This window comes from Lagopus muta, chromosome 1 (genome assembly GCF_023343835.1).
Source record: "Lagopus muta isolate bLagMut1 chromosome 1, bLagMut1 primary, whole genome shotgun sequence".
NCBI lineage: Eukaryota > Metazoa > Chordata > Aves > Galliformes > Phasianidae > Lagopus > Lagopus muta.
In genome coordinates this window covers 93,642,503-93,667,485 of record NC_064433.1, presented here as the reverse complement: position 1 = coordinate 93,667,485, position 24,983 = coordinate 93,642,503, and the positions used below count along the sequence as shown (strand labels likewise).

Sequence of the window (24,983 nt, the reverse complement as noted above, 5' to 3'; positions counted from 1 at the left end):
ACATAATTAAAATCCTGGTTATCACTTCAGAATTTGCTTCTTTCAAGGCAAACTCTAGAGGTAGACTGATCCACTACAACACAGATGGCTCCTTCTAGAGGAGGTGGAGGGTAGCTTTTTAGAGAACAGCTGGAAGTCTTGATGATCAGATGAGAAAAATGTACAAGCATAAGAGAGCATGCAGTGGACCAAGATATGAAGCAGTTAGTGAACAGACCTGTCTACTGGGGCTCTTCGCAGTTTCATTAACTGTTCAGCAACACCTGTGAAAAATATTCCATCTAAAAAGGGAAGAATATGACATTATTGACAGGAAGCAAGTTAGAATGCTGACAGATCTGCTTTAGGAAATGTTTGTCTGCTAGCTTTTGAATGAATACAAATTTGGGGGTACAAGAATATAAAATCTATGTTGCAAGTGTGGAGGAACCTGGACAACTTGCTATTTAGCAATTCAGAGAGAAGGATTGCTGACTCTTTCTGAAACTTGCTTGGAGATTGAATTATTTTGCTTGGTATTGGAAGCATTTGTATGCACCACCTTGATGGATATCGAGATAAAGCAGATTTTTTTTCTGGCTCTTACAAAATGTTTACCTTGTGCAACTGGTTTTCAGTGCTGACCTCCTGTTGTTATTTTAAGGTATTATTTTTTACTTTGTTCTGCAGTGTACTTCCTTAATAGTCCCTGTTGCCCTTTTGGTCTGGAAGTAATGAAGCCTCTAGCCATTTCATGCATAAGCTTCAGCTTCACAGACCAATTACAAGGTTCTGTCTGGTGTTAGGTTTTAGGTTTATATAGGAGCTGCCAGTGTATGTCATAAGGTATGATGTTACATATACAAAGAAAAAGATGACATCTGATCTGGCAGTTCAAACAATTTTAATAAATAAATGCTTCAGATATACAGTTGATCAAATAAACCATGAGTTTCTCATTGGAATTTTTTTTTTCTCTTTCAAGAAAATGGACAGAAAACTCACTTACACAGTATAAAGACTTTTCACTCTTCTTCACTGCAGTGATTTATTGATGGTGCTTGAACCCTGGGTTTGCTTTTCTAATGTTTAATAAAGATTTATGCTGCATAATGTAGAGGAGTAATGCCACCTTCTTGTTGCTAGCTCATTTCAGAACCAATTCAGAAGAGAAAGGTGAAAATCAGCATTTTTGGGCATGCTTCTGTCAGTGTTACTGGGTTTTGGGAGGAAAATGTCAGCTCATGTTTCTAAAGACACAGTCCAGCTTTTCCAGATGTGCTCATGGGGCAAAGACCTGGAACCCTTGTGATGTACAGATGGGTGTTTGATCCCTGCATCTGCCGAGGAGCCTCTTTTCTTAGACACTTGTATCTTTCCTGAATTGCTTCCTGCAACAAGAGTGCAATCAAATATATGTTTTCAAAAGTACAGAGATGTCAATTATAATAACTAACACAAAGGCACTTCTGATTGCATTACAATCCTGCTTTAGTGAAGGATTTAAATTACTTATTTTGTCAATTATTTTTACTTTTCTCCTGAAAAACAATATACAAATTTTGAGACTTTGTCAAGACTTTTAATGCAGCTTTAAAAACAGGTTGTCACTGTTTGCATGACATCTAAAATATTTTGAGAATCATTGCCCACTCATTACTTTACTTGCACTGAATCATAACAGTGATAAAACCGCAAACTTTGCCTATTGTGTTTCTTTTTCCTTTTCCTTTTTCTTCTTTTTCTTTTTTTCTTTTTCTTTTTCTTTTTCTTTTTCTTTCTTTTTCTTTTTTTTTCTTTTTCTCTTTCTCTTTTTCTTTTTCTTTTTCTTTTTCTTTTTCTTTTTCTTTTTCTTTTTCTTTTTCTTTTTCTTTTTCTTTTTCTTTTTTCTTTTCCTTTTCCTTTTCTTTTTCCTTTTCCTTTTCCTTTTCCTTTTCCTTTTCCTTTTCCTTTTCCTTTTCCTTTTCCTTTTCCTTTTCCTTTTCCTTTTCCTTTTCCTTTTCCTTTTCCTTTTCCTTCCCCCCCCTTTTCAGTAGTAACAAAACAACAAGTAAAACAAGTACCAAATCATCCCCAGAGATGGTTACTGCAAAGACTTCTCTGCAAATGTTCCTGCCTAGGGAATATTTCAGTGCAACATTTTTGACACTGTTCAAGTAACATACTAAGAGAATAGAAATGGATGTGATGTGGATTTCAGAAAAATGAAATCAACTATAGCAATTCTGTCTTCAGAATGCCAATTTTTAGCTTGATTATGTACTGTGCTTGGACATCTTTTGGAGAAGGGGGATCTCAATGTAAATCCTGATGTCTTAACTGTTACAAGGTGTAATCATTACTCGATGAAGAACCAAATGAAAGATATGACTACAGAATATTTAAATGCCCAGATTCTAGGCTAAAGCAAGCTCTGCAGGGTAAATTTGTCTACTGTTAGCACTTCCTTAATGATCTGAGACCATGCCCCTCTGGAAAAATGAGTTTTTAAAGAGCTTCTACTCCCATAGGTATTTAAGAATATTTCATCACTTGTTTATCTCAGTAGAGCTCTTTGGTGACAAAGAATGGGAAATGAAGGCTGAAAGGTACAATGCAAAACATACAGCACTGTGGTGTTGAGCAAATCCCAATAGAAAAAGGATGGAAGCAGAAGTAGAGAAACACTTGATCCCTGCAAGCATCTAAGTGCAGGGGAATCCTGTTTTCTCTGAGAAGAGGCAATGCAATTCCCTGAGTAGACTTTCACAGACAAGTCCAGCAACTTCGATACAATAAAGTATTCCAATTTCATTAGTGGTTTTGGCAAAGGGTGAATGATACGGTGCTAAATGCTCACTAAATGAATACGAAGAAGCAGCCTGCCATCTTGGGTTTCCTACATTTGGTATCTCATCTTTCACACTGTGAGCAGTTTTGGACTCCTGAGTGAATGCTGAAAATGCTTCCAAAGAAAGCCTTCAAATATACACTTTTCTGCAAGCCAGTCAGAGTTGGGGGAACACAGATGAGAGTCCAGAAAGATTCTTATTTCTGTTTTCGGTGTGCCTTGTAAGAGGTCTTACTACTACTGCATGGATGGTACACATACACACTCTCTTTACGGAGGCTCATACTTAATTCTGGAGGTATATGGGACTCGGCCAGCTTTTCTTCTGCTGCTTGCCAGGAGACAGGTGGAAATGCAGAGGAGAAGGTGCCCTGTGCCTCCCTTGAACAGAGAGCAAGCAGCATGGATAAGTCCCTTCCACGGAACATGGCTCTGGCAGCGAATCGCGGATGCTGCTACATTTTCCCCCGCCAGCGACAAGAGGAGCTCTCCAGTCCCGGCCAGGGTCGGAGAGGGGCGCGCATACCATCAGCTCTGGAGATGAGACCACCGCACCGCCTCTCGGCCCCGCAGAAGGTACCCACCGCCCGGACAGCCGGCGGAACGCTGCTTCCCCGGCCCCGCAGCCCGGCTCGCACTGCCATCCAGCCTCGTCGGGCTCCGGGTCCCACTTATTCCCACGGCGCGGCAGCACGGCCGCCTCCCCGCTCCGAGGGCGCCGCAGCCGGGCCCGCCCGGCCCCGAAGCGGTGCCGCGTGCGCCGCGGGCCGCCGCTTCAGGACCAGGTCTGGACAGCGCCCCGCCGCCCGACCCCGCCTTCCCGCCGCCGCTCACCGCCCATTGGCTGGAGAGCCGCCGCGGAGCCAGGGCTGCCCGCGGTTGGCCCGAGCCGTCCGCCACTCAGCAGGGCAGGGAGGGAGGTGCTGGCGCCCGGCTCGCGGCTGGAGCCTCCGAGAAGCGCTCGTTTGTTTTGTAACCCGGCGTCTCGCGCTTCCCCTGGCATCGCCTCATTGGAGGTCCGGGCGAAGCGGTCGACTTCTCATTGGAGGGCCGCCGCTGCCACTCACATGCCCACCTGAGGGGGCGGTCCGCAGGCCGAGGGGCGTGCCGTGCAGGCAGGGGCGCGGCCAAGGCGGTAGCGGAGGCGGGTCCGAGACTCAGAGTGGGCCGGGGTGTGGCGCGAGGGGGCGTGGCCTCCAGCCGAAAAGGGGCGGGGCTAGAGGCGGAGGCGGGGTGAGGCCAGGGGAGCCTCGCGAAGCGGAGATTGCCCTTGTGTCTCGAGCCGGGAAGCGGCTGGGAACGGAGCAGCCTCGCCGCAGCACCCGCCAGCAGCGGGACGATACGGGACGGGACAGGCGAGCGGAGCGGAGGGCAGGCGCGGCGCTGAGGGCGAGCGGAGCCACCAGGGGCAGCCGGTACCGCTCCGCGGGGGGAACCTGCTCGGCAGCGGCGGAGAGCGCCGCTCCCCCCCCTCCTCCCTCCCCAATCCACCCCCGCGACCCTGGTCCTCCTCCTCCTCCTCCTCCTCCTCCTCCTCCTCCTCCTCCTCACCCCACTGGATACAGCGAGGGAGACACTGCGGCGGAGGCGGCGGCGGCTCCTGCGGGGGGAAGGAAGCGCCCGGAGAGCGGAGCGGCGGGAGGCTGCGGATCTGCGTGCCTGGCGCCCACCCAGCCCGAGGGGAGCCCCCAGCATGCGGCTGAAGCCCGGCGCGCTCCTGCGCTTCTACAGCCTCTGCGGGATCCTCATACAAGGTACCGTCTCCCCCTCCTCCGCGGGAGGGGCCCCGGGCTGGCGGGGGGGGGCATCGCCGCGGCCCCGCTGCCCACCCGCCCCGCTCCTGACCCCGCTACCCTCGCGTCCCCCCGCCCCGACGCTCGTCCCCTGGCCTCCGCCGCTCTTTCCAGCCCCGCTATTAACCCTTCCCGCCCCGCCGCTTTGGCCCCGCTCCCCGCGTGCCCCTGAAGTGCGAGTGCGGCGGTGGCGGGCGGCATCCCGGGGAGGTGCGGGCCGCGGGCACTGCTGGCGCGGGGGAAGGGGCGCCGCGCCGCGCATCGAGATGGACGTATAGAGCCCATACGTGAGGCGCTGCCGAAGTGAGGCAGCATCTCCCCGACGCCAACGGCGAGTTCCCCGACTCGGTATATTCCGCGTCCCTCCTCTTCCCCCACCGCGCCGCGCCGCTCCTCTTAGTGAATACCCTCCTTCTAATTGACACGGAACAGCCGCGGCGGAGGGGGAACCCGCCGAGTACCGCCGCTTCCCGGCTGCGAAGGAAGGCGGGCAGCTCTCTCTCCCCCCACCCCGCGGGGCGGGGAGGCGCGCGGGCGGGGGGCGGTAGCGGTCGGGAGCGCGGGGGTCGGGGGAGGTGGCAGCGGCCGCGGCGCCGCAGCCCGGCGGCCTCTGGCGGGTGTGCGCGGGGTCAGCGAGCCGCCGCGCGGAGACCGGCGGGCGGGTGGGGGACGGGGGCGACCTGCCTCCCCGCGGGGGGCTCCGGGGGGGAAGCGGGGGAGCGAAGTGACCTTGCGAGGATTTTCTCTCCCCTCGTCTCCGTCACGCCGCGCCGTGTCAAGTTCAATAAATTTTACGTTTCCCTCGGCTGCGTCATGTGTCGGGCGGGCTCCAGAGGGTTGAGGAGCGCGGCGCCCGCAGCGGACCGGGAGGCAGCGTCGCCTCACGGGGAAGTTGGCAGTGCGGGTGCTAGAAGGGGACGGGGCAGCGCGCCGGGTGGCTGTCAGCGCGGCTTCACGGGGCAGGGCTTCGGTGCGCCTCGGCGGCGTGCGTCACCGCACACGGAGCCGCTGTGCCGGCGCTGTACCGGGTGATTTATTGGGGCATGTGCCGGGACTGCACCTGGACTCTGCTCTCTGTCTCTTGCATCTCCCCGTGAATTGTCGATTCATGGCCCCGCCGGGGAGGGGTGCTTCGTGTCACCAATAGAACCGGGGCTGCCGCTGAAGGAGGAGGGTTTGATCTCTGTGAAGATGCAGTCAGCCGCCTTCGGCGCATCGCATTCTTAAGAGTGAACCAGTGATTAAAACAGTGCCGCCTTTGACGGCGGGTTAGGGCGCGTGCCAGGCGGAATGCTACTCTGTGAACCGCATCAGGTAATAAAACATTGCAAGAAGAAGGATACAATGCAGATCTGTGGAAATCGTCCGGCTGGGCCCGTCCTTGCAGACAGGGGCAGGCCGTGCCTCACGTGCTGCTTGGCTTGCTCTCTGCCTGGTACGAAATGCCTGCTCCTTCTCAGTTTGTCGCACAAGTATTTTTTCAGCTCCTGGTTAAAACTGCCCTCAGGAGTACTGGAGCAGTCCCTATACCACATTTGAGCAGAGCACTTTTTGGGTGCCGTTCTACTGGGCACTGAGTAGAACGGGGATTAAAGAAACCTGTCACCCTCAGAGTGGAGTGAGAGGAGATAATTTCTGCTATGCTTTCCTCCATCCTCCTTTGAAGGAGAAGAAAACACACAAATATTTTCTAAGGGAAATCTGCCCTGAATAGTTGCTGTGTCTCACCAAATATCGAATTCCTTTGGTTCACCTTGTAGTGCTACTTCATAAACAGTGCCATTTGTTTTGGCACAGCCAGCCATGGTTTCTGTACTGGACACATTTCTTGCTGGCATTTTTATACCTGCATTTAAAAGTAATTTTTCCTGCTGGCTTGCTGCGCTTCCCCAGACTGCCTTGTGAAGTGGCTCAGCGGATTTGTTAGATTCCTCCGTTTCTGTCTGTGGGATACACAGGTTTTCCGTCATCTCTGTACATGAATGAGATTGTTGTTCTGAGGATTTGGAACGCTTTGGGACTGTGACTGAGGATGGCTCCTGTTAGCTTCAGTTCACTAATTTAGTTTAAAGATAAGACAGAGTTGAGCTAACATGTCCTGCATGGAAGTGTGCCTTTTTTTGGCTCTGTCTATTAAGAGCCTGGCTTAAGCAATATGCCCCGAGTGTTGATGAAGCATCAGCTGAGGGAAGAGGACATAGAATAATGCCTCTCAGCTTGTGCATGGAATAGCATTAACAGCAAGCAGTCCCTTCAGAACGGAGGCAAACAAGAAGTAAAAGAGTCCAGTGTCAACTGCTTGCTGTGAGAGGGGAATAGTAAGGTGGAAGGGGGAGTAATAACATGTTGAGCTGAGAAGTGGCTTGTCAGCTGAGTTCGGGTATGATATTAGTCTGCTTTGCCCTATCCAGTATTTACTGTGAAAATAGTAGGATCTCTGGCTGCTGTTGTTCTTACCTCTTGTGCTGTTAATGATTCCAAAGTATCTAAACTGTGTCCTAAGAGGTTTAACTGTTATGTATGTTAGCAGCTTGTACTTGCATTTTTTGTTTCGCTTTTTTTTCCTCCCATTTCATGAATTTAGCCTGCTATATACAAAATTTAACAGTAGAAGGATGACATGTATTTTGAATAACTTTCGTACAGTATCTTAAACAATTTATGCAACCTGGAATCTAAGCTATTTATTTTAAAGAGTTACCGTATGATCAACTGTGATATTAAAGATAGTTTTGTAGAATTCCTGGTGTACAGATATGGGTTAAAATTATCCTGGAATTGTAGCTGCTGTAGCCCCCTGCTGTGGGATAATGCAAATGGCATCTAATGCCTTCATGTGTTCTGCTTCTCAAAGAATGCTGGATAGTGTCATATGTGGTAACAAATAATATACTTCCAGTTCTCAACCATCACCAGACAAGTCTTTCCAATACAGTTTCTTCAGGCACTTTAAATACTTGCAACTTGTTTACTAATGAAAATAATGTAGGGACACTTTAATTTGTCTGAAACTGTGATCACTGATGCGAGAAATCGGTAAGGACATAATTGCTCATGGATGAGACTTTGCTCATAAGCCTAGATCCATTACAAGTAGGAAAAAAAAGTGAATATGCAAATGGCTGCTTCTCTGATCATATGAGCTGATTGAAGGCTGTGATACATCACTCCATAGCTTGCTTAGCTATTATATGTTTTGATTTTTAACTAGGATTTCTGTTAGCAAAATCTTGGCAGTAATGCCTTATCTTGTAAGCAAAGGTGTTGTGTTGACAAATTAATGTTATAATGCTAATATGGTAATAGCAAGTGAAAGTGTGCTGTAGTTAGTAAATTCGGTGAAGAAGAAGACAGTTGGAGAATAGAAGACAGTGACTTTGGTGGAGGTTGATGCAATCTGTAGTTGGAATCACAGAATCACAGAATCGAACTCACAAGCTGAAGAGTAAAATATAAGTCTTGACTTGATTGTGGCCATCTTTATATGACTTGGGTCAGTCTAAACAAAGCTTGGCAGGCTTTTTAGTTGTCTAGTTCCCGATTAATTCATTTTATTAATTATTTCTCCTTCTTCATATGTTTTATTACTAGTCATCATGTAGCCTTGCTGAACAGTTTTAGAACATCAAGTAACTAATCACTCAAAACTCCCACTGGTGACCTCCTGAAACTTCCCCGATGAACACATGAATAGAGATTCTTCATAGTTACAGTATTTATCAAGTTTCTATTCAGCAGTAAGCAGTAGTTCCACAAAAATGCTGATAAGGAGAAACACTTCTTTGTAACAAATAGTTTTTTCATGTCAATTTTATTGTTCTTTTTTTTTATTAGAAAAAAATGTAAGACATTAATGTCCTCTGCTTTTAAATTTACTTGTCAGTTTTAATTCCATGACTATGTACTGTAAATGTTTTTAAGCCACAGTTTATAGAAGCCTTAGTTCTTATATTTCAGCTTTATGTTGCAAAACAAGTCTTGAATGTGGTTGCATTTAATCTTTCCACTAAATGATTAGTCTTCCAATATTGCTGTGGAAAGTCAAAGTTGGATTTTGAGTTTTTTTCCACTTATGCATCACGAATATTGGTGAAGAAAATATAACCACTGTCTATGTGGTAAACACTGATGGACATCAGTTGCCTAGAGAATATAAGTGTAATCAGAATGCAGTTGACTACTAGAAGAATGATTCCCTCTCAAACTAACATTTATGAAGTAGAAAGAGAAGGTGCTCTGATGGTCCTCCTAATTCCTTCTCAAAGAGATAGAAGGAATGCTTCCATTTTGTTTTAAAAGAGAAACCTGACAACAGGCTAATTCCGTTAGAGACTTTCAAAAGAATGGAGAGTCCTCTCCAGAGAGGATGCTGCTGACATGCTTTATAAAATACGTGTTCCAAAACAAATGTGGAATGGTAAAACTATTAGACATAGTTTAGTAGTTTAGTGTGTGTCTCCTCTGGGATTGTGTCAATATTAAGTATGAGCTTAATGAGCATATCCCTTCTTTCTAAGGAATTCTTGAGGTATGTTTGAAAGGAAGAAAGAAAAAGTGGCAAGGAATAGCTTGTAAAAATGATGGGTTTTTTCTCAGCAATCTGCCTTTGAACAACTTATCTTTTTACATAATGAAAACATTGAAAATATTTTGAAAATACTTTTTTGAAAAATGTATGTGGGTGTCTTTGTGAGAGTTCTTAAAGCTTTTTTTTTTTTTTCTTCTCTGAAACTGTTTCAAGGTTTTTCCCTTTCATTTTTATAAATCAAAATAAAAAGGTCCAAATGCATACAATTTCTCTTATTTTAATGCACAGTAAGTTCAGAATGGATGGTTTATACAGCTGTACTGAGCAGACTGTCCTCACAGCATTCTAAGGTGGTAGAGAAAGAGGCAGAAAGCATTTATTTTAATAACAGAAAAGAATTCTAACGCTGGAGGTTGCGTATTATATCTTTCAGTGCTCTGTTTTACTAATAAAAATTTAGTGTGTAGGACTTTCTAACATGGAGAATTTGAAACAGGTAAAAAAAAATTATTTAAGGGTGAGGTAGTTATTTTTATAGTAGGTGAAGTGGAAGACTCCCTGTTTGTTCATTTAACCATGTCTACCTGTCCTCCTTTCTCTGACATCTGTAACTGTGTAAAATAAAATCATACTTGCATCCTTTGCCATCCTATTATATGTAAAACAGAGATCTTAGGTTCTATATAAGCTTTGTTTGGTAATATTTTTAGTGTCTGACAAATGGAAGATTTTTGAGTAAGGACCATTTCTTCCTAAATAGCAGTTGAATTGTATTTGCTGCTTTTCAGTCTAATCAAATGGATCTCAGATAATGTGAATGCTTTTAACTTTCAAGTTTTAAGTAGCAACACATCAACGTTAATACAATTCTATTTTACTATGAATTCATAAATTACTTTAACTTTTTTTCTACTTCATAATACTCACTTTAGCATTCTCTATTCTTCTCACATAGCCATTAAGGAACATTAAGTGTCCATCAACAGCTGCTCTTCACTTTTAGAAAAATAATTCATATGTATAGTCTGTCTTTCTCAATTTGAATTTCAGAGCAAAAGGTTTGAATGTGTGTGTGTACCTATAAATATCTATGAGAACAAAGCTTTAAATAAATGTGTATGTTACTGAATTCCTCACTAGCTTATTCTTTATTTGTGATGTGAATGGAGTCAAGCTTGTTTAGATTGTTTCTGAAGCAGTGCATGTCATTATACGCCATATAGTGGTTGTCTGCTTAGCTTTAATGTTCTCTTTATTGTCGTCCTTCGGTAAGCAATTTGTTGACTGCTTGTCTTTGAGTAGTAAGGATGATGCAAGAGAGACTGTTTTTCTTGTGCTAGAAGTGAAAATGTACTGATTATATTTAAATTTCTTTCATGTCACAATATTAATAGAGCAATGATTTTAATTGTCATAGTAATTTCATTGCCAAATCTTAACTAAGATTACCTGGATATGCTATTACATGCAAAAGGATTTGTGGCCACATATAGGAGCACATTTATGCCTTACTGCATACCATCAATATATATGACACTGCATTATTTCCACTTCTCCTGGCAGAAGCTGAATAGGCCAACACAGTTTTACTGATCCATCTGTCTAAGTCTTACAAACTCTGGCTTTTCAAAGTTCAACACTCGAAACTCTACAACTGTGACTGACAGCTCTGAAGAGAGTAAGAAAAAACTACTTCACAGCAGCAGTTGCAGTAGGCATTTGGTATTTTCCGTTTACTCAGATATTTATCCCAAACTGACCTACATCTGCTGGATTATCAGTGTAACTTGACCTGCTTTTATTCCCGCTATGCTGTATGGGAAGAAAGCTGTTCTGGTTAGTCTCAAACGAGGGGGAAAGCCATACTAGTTAATGCAGAAGCAATATTTTTTAGTCTTATGCAGGGTTTAAGATCATTGAATTTGCTACTGAAGTAATTTGTTACTTTCCAATACAAAAATGGTATGTATTTAATATTTTTCTGCAATAAATTATCAGGCAAAAAATGAGGTGATACTGACAAAATCGAATCAGAATTTAATCTTAAAAGCTTGTTTCAATTGGAAGACTATACCAAATGCATTTCTCTGCCAAACCTGTTTTATATTTATTGCATATAAATTTTTTTTTTTCCCCTGTTAGTGCTCTTGTTGTATATGAAGTTTAAATTTTGACACGCTAGTTGGTGCTTCATTGATATGCATTAATGGATATGAATTCAAGAACAGCAAGGAATTCTCCATTGGATTACATGTTTTATACATGAAAAGTAAAATTTTGTTTGGTATGTAAGAAAACAGTCTCACTCCAGGTCATCATCAGAAATAATTTTTTACATTTTTAAATATAGAGAAATGCAGTACAGCAGCTAGTTGCAAATTGAAAAATAAATGCAGTGGCTGGAGATTACTTGCTAAACTGCTTACTAATCTCAAGAACTAACGCTGAGTATCTCAAATCCAAGACAGATCATAAAAATAGGATAATATACGTATATATGTATATATATCTAATATATATTTATATTAGGAGCCCACCTGATGGAGAGGTGTTTTTTCAGAATTTGAACATCCATCTTGAAAACCACTTGGACGTTGTATATTGAAAGACAGTGAGTGTATCTCATCTTTCTGCTACAAAAACAGATGACTAGTGAATTAGTTTTAAAGGCTGTGCTTTCCTTAAAGGCAAAGCTTCATTCTGAAATCTTAACGTTGCTGCCTAATGATGTATCATGAGCACAGCTTTTTTAAACGTAATCGAGGTGATTTGTATTTGAATACAAGCAGTGTATTTGCTACTGTTAAGTTAAGCATGGGCCACCACCTCAACTATTTGCCCAGCTTCTTCAGAACATTTGCCTTGGCCTTTCAGGTTGTTTTTTTTTTTTTTTGGCCAGGCTTTTGTCATATTTCTCCTCAAAGTGTGAAGCCTATTGTTTATAAACTAATGGTTAATGCTGCAATTTAGCATGTGAAACACAAAATGTATGACATTCTTAATGTAAATAAGCTTCATTCAGTCCCTTAAAAATTGACCTCATCTTGCATCATTTCAGTATTTTCCTCACCAAATGTCTGAGTTTTTAGAATTGAATCAACTGGGAAAATGCAGTGTTTTCTGCTTCCTAGGTCATCTCTGCTTTGCAAATTTTAAGTCACTACTGTTTTGCTGAATTCCAAATAGTGAATTTTGGTTGTGAAAGTCAAGGCACGTAATCAATAGAAATATGTGGAACCTTTGTTTTTTTTTTTTTAATTATTATTATTATTTTTTAAAATTATTTTTATTTATACTAGAGAAAATTCTCAATGTTTCACAGAGTATTTATGGGATGTTCTCTTATGTTTTACATGGAAGAATAATAACATAACTTCAAAATAGCTTGGAATATAAGATTATTTTTAAATGACCACCCACAAGCATTGCTTAGACAAAATATGTAAGCACCTATTCACTTAAAACATATATTTTCAGAATTTCCCAAAATTTGGATTGTAAGAAAAATAATATCAGATTTTACATACATTTGCTTATGTCTGCTTGAAGAGCAAGTGATATTTTGTGATCAACGAAATCAGCTTTTTCTTAAACTGAAACAAAATGGAAGTACAAGAGAACTGGGTAAAGAAGACAATTCAACTCTTTTCATGCAGGGTAATCTTTTTTAACACGTCGGTATTGCACTGTTGTGTAGAGCAGGTGCATTTAATGGCAGCTGGGTTATGCCTTTTGCAAACTGAAATACCCTGTAAATTAGAGAGAACCATATCACTTGAAATAAGGAAATTCAAATTTGCTGTTTATTGGATAGTTAATATTGCACACTTGATCTTTTAAAAACTCTTGAACAACTTGTAGAACAGCTTCTTTTAGAAAGAAATTTCAAAGTAGGTGGCTTGCTGGTTATAGATCAGTGGTCATAGGTAAATACGGAGGAATTTCTCCAAGGAATTTCTCCTTGTCTGCCTAGGATGCTTGTCAACAAAACTGAACTTTGCTTCTTCCATTTGCCACTGTGAGACTTGAAATGCAGAAACAGTGATAACCTGAGTCTGTATGTGTGAAGATATTTCCTATCTAAGTTCTCGAGAATAAAGGCTTCAAATTTGGATCCTGTATAATCTGTTTAAATTAATGTGTCAAACTTGTAACAAAGCTATAAAATCGAGATGTCCTCCAGGCATTCAGAAGGAAATGTCAAACTTGAGAAGTGAAAATATTTTAAGTCATCCTGTGAATAACAGACATTTACATGCACATTCATATCATTATGGTGAGGTATTGCATGAGGTCATTTCAACATAGCTTCCTTTCATTTTCATTGATTCAAGTTAAATAAATCAATTATTTGATTTGAACATTTTGTTTCAAAATGCAGCTGAAACTTTTTTTAGTAGGTTCACTTAAATCCATTTTCTTTGTAACGTTACGAGACATGCCATCACAAGATAAAATGTATTACTATAGTAATAGTCACAATATCGGTGTCATTTGTGCTTTGTTTCAGCTTAGAGCATTAGTGGTGCAGTGTATAAGAAATCAGATTTGTTAGTGTCAAAAGAGAATGTTTTCAGAAATGCAAGTGCTTTTATGTCCTGTTAAAGTGAGTGAGACATTAGCATGTACTGCATGTTTAGAAAAACTATTCTGCTTGCGTAGTTGTGTATTCATCAAATGGAATGGTTACTGAATGATGTTAGTAAGTAGCTCCTTAGGTGTTGCTGTTGTGTAATGTTACACTTTCAGGTTGTTCAAATGCACATCCCTTTGGATGTTGTGTTTAGGGACATGGTTTAGTGAGAACTGTTGGTGATAGGTGGATGTTTGTACTGGATGATCTTGTAGGCCTTTTCCAACCTTGGTGTTTCTGTGATTCTGTAATCTCTAATTCTCTATCAGAGAGATTTGTCACATCGCAAATTTCAGTCCAGGTGCTTAAGTTGCAGAATAGAAAACTAAATGTAAAACAACTTGTATTAACTATAATTATTTTGTAAATGCTACTAAGGCTCCTGCAATGTCTGTATCATAAACATAGTTTTACATCTGGGACACACACGTACATACTCTAAAATATCAAGCAACTGTATGGCGAAGTCAGTACACATACAGTATTTTAGTCAAGTTGGAGAAATCATCCCACAAAGAATGTTGGGGAAGGATGAACAATCCATTTTGTAGTTATGGTGTTTCTGCACAATATTTGTTTTATTACAGGTCTCCAGTATTCTTGCATAAATAAGTTTTTTTTTTTTTTTTTTTTTTTTTAAGTACATACTCATAAAGTGTCTTCATCAAATAGTTTAATAACTCCTGACAAACTTGTTAGTACTGTTCTGTATGGAAATGAGACAGATTTCATTACATGATACACACATGTGAATATAGATTACAAAAAGAAATCATTGGATGTTAATATTTGTAAACTTTTAAATAGAGAACTAGGTGGTGCTGTTCTTTCATCTTTGTGGCTTAGCTGCGTTCTTAAGTACGGACTCAGAACATCAGGCTACTACTTTTTTAAGAATAAATTTAGTTCTTCAGTAGCTAAATAAGTCAGTATTTCTGATCTCATTGAGAATGGTACTGTGAGAGTTAATAACTTCATAATACAGTGCTGTCTAGTGTATGTAGAATAACTTTTAATTCTGTATGTTGATATACTTTTCATCAGTTCATCAGTTTGAATGATATAGTGAATTCTAATAATTTTTTGACTCGTGACGTAACCATATATTTGATCTTATTTGATAAGATCAGTTCAGCATGTTTAGATGCATGATTACTGAAATATAACCTAGCTTTTTTGTTCCTAGCACTGAGCTTTTGCACCTTCTTTTGTTGTTAGTTACTAAATATTTTTGGGACTAATTTGCTAACAGCGCAGTAAGATTATCAATAATAGCTGGAATAAATTTGCTGTAACCTTGTAGCAGCAGTATATTAAACAGTAAATTAAGCAGGAAAAACGATTTGTTAAACTTTCTTCAATTTACAAAACTGTATAAAGTTTTAATCACTGTATTGTCTTATTGCCATTATTGCTGTATTATTGCCATTATTGCTGTATTAGCAAATGGTGAGGCTAAGACTATAGTGAACTGCTTGTGATCTAGGATAGATTTGGTGTTTCATTGTTGCAGCAGAATTATAAATCTATAATTAGAATCAGACTTCAGTATGTAACACTTCAGTAGAGTACTTACACTGACCACACTTTGGGCAGGAAACTTGCAAGATCAGAGAGAAAAAGAAATGAGAAGAAAATGAGCCTCTGTACTGAAAGTGATGAAAAAGCATTCTAGTTAGGTCAAACTTAGAAAAGTGTTTGCTCTAAGTAGGTAATTGCTTAATCAAAAAATAAGCTGTAGCTGTTAATAGTCACAAATGGGGGAGTGTGAAAACACTTTCTTACAGTTTGTCTCCTCTATTCCTTGTGAAAAAGAATTAGAAGCAGAAAGTTTGATTTATAGTTTCAGATTGTTCTGGAATAAACATGAAATGCTTTTTCTCAGATGAGAGACACCGTAATATATAAGTAATAATCATAATATTATATTATACATGTATAATATAATAACCTTACGTAACCTTACATAATAAACATGTAAGGTTGGTAGTAGTAAGGTTAAAACCAACAATCCCTTTTATGTTTCTTTTTTTTTAAATTTATTTATTTCTTTATTTATTAAGATTTCACTGTCACAATGTAGTTACTGTTCTGCTGTTTGGAGGGTGCCAGAAGGCACTTTTTATTTACTTCTGAAAACTGGAAAGAAATTCAAAAACCACTCTTATTTGCAAAAGTAAATAATTAAAGTTTGCCTGATTATTTGTGGTATGTATACATTGTACATATATATTCAAACAGAAGCCACAATTTGAGTACTGTACTGTATGTATTAATAGACTTTGTACAAACATTTTAGTGTGTAGCATTTAAAAGCTATTAATGAAAACTCACTGCTGTCATAAAATTGTTGCTTTGTGTTTGTCTCTTTGAGAGTCGTGTATCAGACAGTGGGTCAGTTTGCATGGGCTGGCAGACTATGTTTAAAAGGGAGGCTTTAATAAATTGTATTGCTAACTGCAACAAGGGCACAGAAGATTTCTGAACGCACATTCTTAGTTTGAAGCCTGCCATTTAGCTTGTGGATCAGCAAATGTTTATGAACAACTAAAGTACTGCATTTTTGTCATCATTTTCCTCTTTCTTGGAAAAGTCTTGGTTCTCTGAATCAAGTCCTCCTATGTGCAGCTGTCATCCTAAGGAAGCATTTGGCTGGAAGGAGAGAATTTATGACAGTTACTGCTTTTCAATTCTTATAATTCAAAACAAATAAAATGATCATTTTAAATTCTGCCTTCTAGGTGTATGCTGTGAATAACCAAAGAAGGACTACTTCTGAGTCTTTCTGTGCCAGCCCACTCCTTCCTAGACAGTTAATTATGATCATGTGAAAAAGTGAGGTGTTAGGGTCAGTTTTGCTTGTGTGTTACTGAGAGATTCCTGTAAGTTACAGATGGTATTTAAAAATCTGATTTAATTTTGTTGCACTGAAAATATCTTGTGATTTCTAAAACATCCCAAAATAATTTATGGAAAATGGATGTTAGCTGAGCCTCAGATCTGAGGAAGAAAGGAAGATGAGCATTATTTCGAAACAAAGGGCATAAAAGATAAAACTAAATTTTTATAATCATCTCTATGTATGTTTCGGGAATCACATGGTTACATAGCATTGGTAAAGCTTGTAATTGCTTTCTGAGTACATTAAAATACATCAAGAGTGAGTATTTTTTTTTTTTTCCCCCTTCCTCTTCCATTCTGAGTATTCTTAATATGGAGAGATAACTAAAATATTTAGTGAAATTTAGATAACTTTTATTTGTAATTAATGAATTAATTTTGTTTGATTTTTTTTTTTTTTTTTTTTTTTTCCCTCTGCTTTTATGGATTTGAGTAAGGAACACTGGTAACACTGAATGTTAATGTCTAACTTTTACAAAATTACTGAGAACACTGAAGTTTCATTCTAGCTACAGATGAACATGAGAAGGGTACAGTAATAGTCTTACCATCATTGCTGTTCCTTCACCACTTTAAGTTCTTCGGTAATTCCTTTTGATATTTAGGAGGAATTTCACTTTTTTTTCATTTTCATTTAACTTTTGAAGTAGCCATAGTTAAAATAACTGCTTATGCTCAAATACTGCTTACGCAAAGCTCTTCAGTATAACTTCAGTAGAATAAGACTGGCTTACAAATCTAGACGATTCATTCTTCAGAATTCAGACTTAAATCTAACATACATTTATGGGAAGGTTAAAAATGCGGTTAAACTTGTGGGAAAAATCACAGTTTTTTCTTCACAATTTGTAATTTAAAGGAAATATTCAATATTTAGGTGAAGCGAGTATTTTTCCCTTCCTTTTCCTGATAAATGGGATCTCTGCACTTTTGGATTTAGCTTTTTTAAACATGGTTCATCAATTCTAATTAAATCGAGCTCTAAGGCTACACAGGCTTATGATAATGAGCACAAATGTTTTTTGAGAGTTTTTTTTACAGTGTTTGTCATGATTAATTCCTTTTGAAAGCGTCTATCAGTGCATAACATCACAAACATAGGGGAATTAAATGGAAATTGTAGACATAAAATTGTATTTGTGTACACTGGCCTACATCAGAACTGAAAATAAATGATCAAGATGTGGCAGTTATTGTATGTTATTTGTTGAACTAAATTCTGTTGTTTATTTGACTATATGAATGTTGTAAACATTCAGGAAACAAATTTTTGTTTTGTGTGTGTCTTCTCACCTATCAATGTAAGTGTGTATTAAAAGCTTGCTCACAAAATTAAAAACAAACAAAACAATAACAAAAGCCATGCCAAAACATACGTAAGTCCAACTCATCCGCTGTCTGAACTGAATCATAAGTGATAACTATCTGGGGAGTTTCTACTATTTCCAATTCTTCTAATTTTTATGGAGAAATGTGGAAGCATTGAGAGCAATATTCAGAATCAAGATTTGGTTACTGCAGTGGAATTGATTCTGTTGTCTACATATACAACTTGCAATTACAGTTTGGGTTGTAGATTTAGTACGTGTGTGCTGTAAATCTGGAAATTCCAATGTGCAGTCACAATATATGAAGTCAGCCACAAAAGAGATCAGTGTTGGCATTTATTCAATTTGTCAAGCACATAAATTGTCTTGTCTTTAGTAATTCCTGCATAGAAACCTCATACATATAACAGGATGATTTTCTCTGTACGTGGTTGTAGTCAACTTCATCAGAGAAAGAATGGTTGGAGTGTTTATTCAGTAATACTACTGTTCTGTAGTTTGCACTTGTGCATGCTTCCTGATTATTTTTTATGGTGACCTCAAGAAAATTCAAACCAATTGAAAAAACAACTGTGTTGAGACAGTGCAAGTACTAAAACATTTTCAGTAAAGCAATTTAATATATCAAGCTGTTAACTGGCTTGGACCCTTTACATGCTTTATCTTGTTGCTGGATCTGCTGGCAAACACCTTTAGCTTTTTTCTTTTTCTTTTTTTTTTTTTTGTTAGAGGTTTGTGTATGCAGGCTATCATTAAACACATTTTGAAAATATTGAAGTAAAGGAAAGTTCTTGATTCTGCTCCAGCTCTTGTGTTAAGCCTGTTGTCTTATTCTACATCAAGTACGTTTTAAGAATAGTTAATCAGATTACATTATATCTATTTTATGAGGCTGAGAGATCTCCAAACGTAGGAGATGGAAACAGCATGAGGTATGTGTTAGCTAATTATCCTTTTCTCTGCACTCCTAAATCTTGTTACAATCACAAACATTTAGCTCTGTTAGTGCATGTCCCTTTATTCTCAGCAAGAACTGTTGGTATCAAAAATTGTGATATGATTGTACAAAACCAGATTCAGGCTAATGCCTGAATTTCTATTTCTTTTATTATTATTTCCTATCTTAATTTCTATTTATAATATGTATCATAATGTGTAACAAAATACTGAAGAGGAGTATTGAAATTCAGAATTTAGGATGAGATAAAGGTCAGCTTACAAGTGCTATACCATTATGACTGATAGCTGTTCACGTGCAGAAGTTTGAAAAGAACTAGCTTGTTTTCCTCTTCTACAAACATCATATATTTATATTATATCCATAGCCTGCATTTAATGAGTACGTACATGTTAATAGAAACAGTATTTTTCATCATTTGATTTGCAGTGCATTCAAAATTAATGAACAAAGTATCTGCGTGTGAGTTATCTTCTGAGAAAGAATAGGCAAAGCTAAAGAGAACTGAAGTGCAACATGGTCAGGAAGTGAAAAGCAAAACTCTTCAAGAAAACATTTATGTTTTCTCTATATGAATAAATGTCTCTTCAAAACATGTACTATTCTTTTAAGTCTTGATGTCAAAACAATTTATGAAAGACTTGTTACTAGATAGCATTGGAGTGATGCTGTTACAGGTCGTTGTGGGTCATCTGGTTACTGTTGGAAGTAAAAGGCTGTATTGAGTTGCAGCATCTGTCTTACTGTTCTACTGTTGTGAAACAGATGCTCTTCTCTGGGGAGTCATGACTAATTTATACGAAATGGGTGGATGTCCACTTGCTGTTCTTTTTAATATTCAACTTTACAGGGAGCCTTTTTTTTTTTTTTTTTGTAGCTCTAGGAATTAATGTTAGTTACGTTAAAACTGTGAATTTCTTAAATTCCAGGACTAGCTCAGCAAATGAACCAAAAGTGTCTGGTGCACTTTCAAACTTTTTTCTGGTTTGACAAGAATTTGAGATTACTAACCGCAAACCAAAAGTTTGAAATCATAACAAACATATCTGTTGATATGGCCTCCTCTTTTCACACAAACAGGTCTAAAATTTACAATCTAGGTCACTTGAGGTGTCTCTAGTTTTGTATTGAATTTGAGAATTACAAGCTTTAGTAATTTTTTTTTCATTGAGAATTAAGATTTCTTTTGTTAAGCACTAATTCTTCTGTTAAAAAAAGAAAAAAAAAATCACTAGGCTCTTTACTAGCATATTTTATCAGGATTAAAAGGTAATAATAAAATTTAATGGTAGGAATAATTATGTATTCGAATAAATAATCTAAATTTTCAAGGGCAAATCACTTATATTATCGACTTCCTTAAAATTAAATAGGGACAATTGCCAAAAACAGGTCTTCTGAATGCACTTTGCTAGACAAAAGTAAAAAAGAAGGAAAAGATAAAGATAAAACAATAATCTTTCTGATCTACAGACCAGAATGTGCATGTATGCATATAGTATGTATCTGAGGAGAAGGGTAAGATTTGCAAGGCTTGATGATACCGGTAGTCATGTGGAAGAGCTTTCAAATTAAATTCCAACTCTGATCCTTTTCTTCCTGTCCTAGAGAGTCAGTAACAAGCAACAGAATATGATTAGTCAAGCTTGACATGACTATCCCTTTGTAACACTGCTACTCTTATCACTGTGAGATGAAGGTGCTTTTTTTCTGCTAAAAATGAAGCTAAGAATGACTTCATCAAGTGTTGACTCACCATGATTTATCCCTGGAAACTAATCCATTAGATCTTTTCAAACAGTATTCAAAGAATTAGGGGAACACTAGAAATGTCAGAGAAATGACAAGTACTCCTTCTGAACTCATCTGTCCATGAACCTACTTCATTTCTGATAGTTAACTGGAAAAGTCTAGAAATAAGCAAACTGTAGTAATGTAAAAAAGAAGTAGAAAAAGCAGTTTAATAAAGAATATCAAAATTCATAGAGGCAGAGAAAAACATCTTAGGTCAATCTTCAATTTTTTCATTGCTTGGCCTCTATTTGATCCTGTAAACACACAGTTTCTAATAAATTCCAACTTCTGAATTGTATAATAATGCCCTAGGAAATTAGAATCTTCATTTTCAGTAAACATTTTCTACTTCTACATTTTCTACATCTAGGCATTTTCATTGCCTAGAAGTATGTAATTCAGCTGTTCTTATCTCATCGTCAGTACAGGTTGGGACATGACCTGCTGGAGAGCAGCTCTGCAGAGAAGGACCTGGGTGTCCTGGTGGATGACAGGTTGGCGATGAGCCAGGAGTGTGCCCTTGTGGCTAAGAAGGCCAGTGACATTCTGGGGTGCATTAAAAACAATGTGGCCAGCAGGTAAAGGGAGGTGATCCTCTCCCTCTACTCTGCCCTGGTTGTGCCTCACCTGGAGTACTGTATCCAGTTCTGGGTTCCCTAGTACAAAAAAGACAGGGATCTCCTGGAGAGGGTTCAGCAAATGGCTGCAGTGATGATAAAGGAATTGGAGTGTCTTCCCTGTGAGGGTGGGCTGGGCAAACTGGGTCTGTTCATCCTTGGGAAAAGAAGACTCAGAGTTGATCTTATTAATGTATGTAAGTATCTTAAGTGTGGGAGTCAAAGAGACATGGCCAACCTCTTTTCAGCAGTCCATGGGACAGGACAAGGGGAAATGGCTATAAACTGAAGCATAGGAAGTTCCACACCTATATGTGAGGGGACTTCTTTGCAGGAAGGGTGACGGAGCAGTGGAACAGGCTGCCCAGTGAGATTGTGGATTTACTTCTCTGGAGATATTCAAGATCTGCCTGGAAATCTACCTGTGCAGCCTGCTGCAGGGGGCCTGCTTTGCAGGGGGGCTGGACTTGATCTCTGGAGGTCCCTTCCAGCCCCTGCAGTTCTGTGATTCTGTGATCTCAAAAGCACAGAGGGAGGGAGCAGGGAGTGAGAAGCAAAGGTTGCAAGGAAGCAAAATGAGAAAATTTTGTACTTCCCGTCAGTAAGTGATGTTCAGCTGCTTCCTGGGAAGCAGAGAACTCAGTGCGTGTAGCAGTTGCTCCGAAAACAGATGCTTTTGTAATGAGAGCAGTTCTCATTATTTCATTTCTCCTTCTCCCCTCTAACCTCCTTCCATCCCTAGTTTTTGTTGCTGAGCACAACAACATACGGTGTGGGACATTCCTTTGCTTAGTTTGGATTAGCTGACCTGGCTGTGTCCTGTCCCCTCTCCACCCCTTATCCACCCCCTGCCTACTGGCTTCTGAGGGTTTGGGAGGGTTGGAGAAACTGACTTGGTGCTGTGCCAGCACTGCTCAGCAATTGCCAAAACGCTGGTGTGATATCAGTGCTGTTCTAGCTTCAAATGCAAAGCACAACACTGTATGGCTGTTGTTGGGACACTTAACTGCATCCCAGCCAGAGCCAGTACGTACACTGTATGTATAGTGTGCTAATACATCAGCACTAATCTGCTGTTTTAAGCTACATAATATAGTCCCTTCTATGAACTAAGAATGTATTTCTAAATAAGATTAGGAATTTTTGTTACTAATCCTTTCTCATTTTAATGTCAGTCGCTACTGCTGAATTACTCCATTTCTTATACAGGCAGTGTTACATTTGAAGCTTACACTTGTGATTTTGAATGTTTTTCTTGGTCATGGGCATTTTCGTGTGTATTCTTTGTTTTCAATTCTTAAGCAGTCAGCTTAAAACAGCATGTAAAAAGGGTGACAAGCTTGAATTTCTAATTTATTACTCCTGTACTTTGTCATGTTTTTTTTTTCTGTACATTAAATTGTATTTTTCCTTTTTTGTAGAGTGCCTTCTCTTAGCCATCACTTCATTCTTAACTAAGTGGAATCATTGTGTATGATACTGCTAAATGAAATTTGTCTGAAGACCAATCTAGGCCACCTTGTGAATAAGTAGAAGCTAGTAAAATTTATTTTCTCTATGATGTAGGTAATACTTGCTGTCTTGGGACAATATGAGTGTATTTGATTCCTGTCTTGTATTTATGGTACAAAGGCTAAGATATGTATTTTTTAATTTCATTCAGTATCATACCTAAAATATGCCATAGCTTCTGAAGCAAAATGTGAATTTTCCTTCAGTTTTTAAACAAAAGTTAATTTGCGTTACAAAAAAGTACACATATGGAAATATTTTTTTATTCATTAGTCTTTAAAAATTTGCAAGATTTGACTTCATGTTCTTTTTATTTTTTTTTAATAAACATGAATTCACTCTTTCCTTTTTTTTTTAAACAATATCTGTTTTAAGTGCCTCTGTTTTCAACAGAATTAGGGGAAAATTGATCCGAACACTCTTTTGAAGTATCTATCTTTTCAGTAAAGTAAGAAGCTACTCAAACAGTTTTCTGGTTTTTTTTTTCACTTGGATTAAGGTTCTCTTTCCACACACACACACATAAAAGTCACTCAGATTGATCACTTTCACATTTCAGTGGTCTTGCTGCAGATGCTTTAATTTCTCATGTCTTTTTGAAATGAAAATGCTTAATTTTAGGCTTGTTTTTGTCTAGCCTCTTGTTTAATATGAAATGTTTTATGGTTCTTCAACTCAATATTATATTCTGTGTTCTATTTTAGCTACTCAATAAAATAACATCTAAGATAATTACATATAATTGATTCTTTGTGGCAAAAAAAGGTCACTAAATTATTTCAGACTTGATTGTTTCTAATATTGATACCATGTGTTCTTGAATTAACTTCTAGCGGGGTTCATCTTCAGACCAAAACTAGTTGTCAGTGGAGATTGAATTTTTCTAAGGGTCTTCCAAAATTCTCCTGTGGGCTAAAATCACAGAGCAGATAAAACAGATGGCATTTTATTTTTGGTATTCGACTTTTTGTAAGCATTATTTTCTGTCTTTGATTAACATCATCAAATATGGTTTTTGTAGACTTGAAGGAAACTTTATGACTTTGGAATAGCATGTAAAATTACTTGGCAGTGGCATTAAGAAATTACTGGTTAATGTAAATACTCAAACTAAAGCCAATTTTTTATCTGGGAACTGTTTTTCATATTGGCATTAAATCTATTTGAAGAAATTGTATTAATTATCAATAAATATAGTTTTAAAATGAATTCTTGGCCATGATTGTAAATGTTTCTCGTAACTGAAATTGCATTAATATTTGTGATTATGTGTATGTTATAACTAATTGTATTAAAAATGACTTAGAAATGTCTGGTCTGTATTAAATTATGCTTGCTCTTTATTTTTTTATAGCAAGAAGGAAAATTTATCTCAACTTAATACCCTTTTTACTTGTTAGAGTTTCATATAACGTTACTGAAGCTGAACTTTTTTAGATTTATACCTTTTCCCCTAAAAATCTTGCAGTGGGGATTCTGTGTATAGGTGTTCCTGAACATTTAAGTTCTTCCTTGCTTAGTTGAACTCCTAAAATACTCTTTCTGCAGAGTGTATCAGAGCAAATCTTTTGAAGAGTTTCATCAGAAACCACTTTTCTCTTAATGCAAGTTAGACAGCCATTTTGTTATATTATGAAATATGTTCAGACAGATTCTTATCTTACAAGTCAATTTAAAATTATGTTAAAATAAAATAAAAATTTCTTCTCAGACAGACTGAGTGATAGTGCATTGGCACAAGCTGTCCAGGGAGGTAGTGGAATCACTGTCCCTGGAGGTGTTCAAGAAACGTGTCCATGTAGCACTAGAGAGAGAGATAGTGAGCATGGTGGGGATGGCTTGGTAGTTGGACTGGATGATCTTAGTGGTCTTTTCCAACCTAGATGATTCTATTCTGTGATATTAAAATGAAAAGAGTAGTTGCTTGCTGTGCTGTTAAAATCATACATTAAATACCTTTTTAAATATATAACTATTAGACTGAGGCTAAAAAAATAAAATATTTGAATCATTGTTTATTTTAACACTACCTTTTGGCAGAGAAATCAGCATACTCCTACTGCTTTTCTAAACATTTTTGCTTGGGAAAGGGACCGGATTTTTTGTGACT

General features: G+C 38.9%; 1 protein-coding gene across 3 annotated transcripts in view; it reads left to right on the top strand.

The window, feature by feature from the left end:
• The first annotated feature begins 4,037 nt into the window (after positions 1-4,037).
• The window catches only part of CADM2 (cell adhesion molecule 2), a 611,269-nt gene continuing 590,323 nt past the window's right edge, over positions 4,038-24,983 (top strand). For all 3 annotated transcript variants that reach the window (XM_048941288.1, XM_048941298.1, XM_048941279.1), the window contains exon 1: positions 4,038-4,563. In XM_048941288.1, coding sequence (XP_048797245.1) covers positions 4,503-4,563 — 61 coding nt within the window. In that variant the 5' untranslated portion in view covers positions 4,038-4,502. The remainder of the gene's footprint in view (positions 4,564-24,983) is intronic.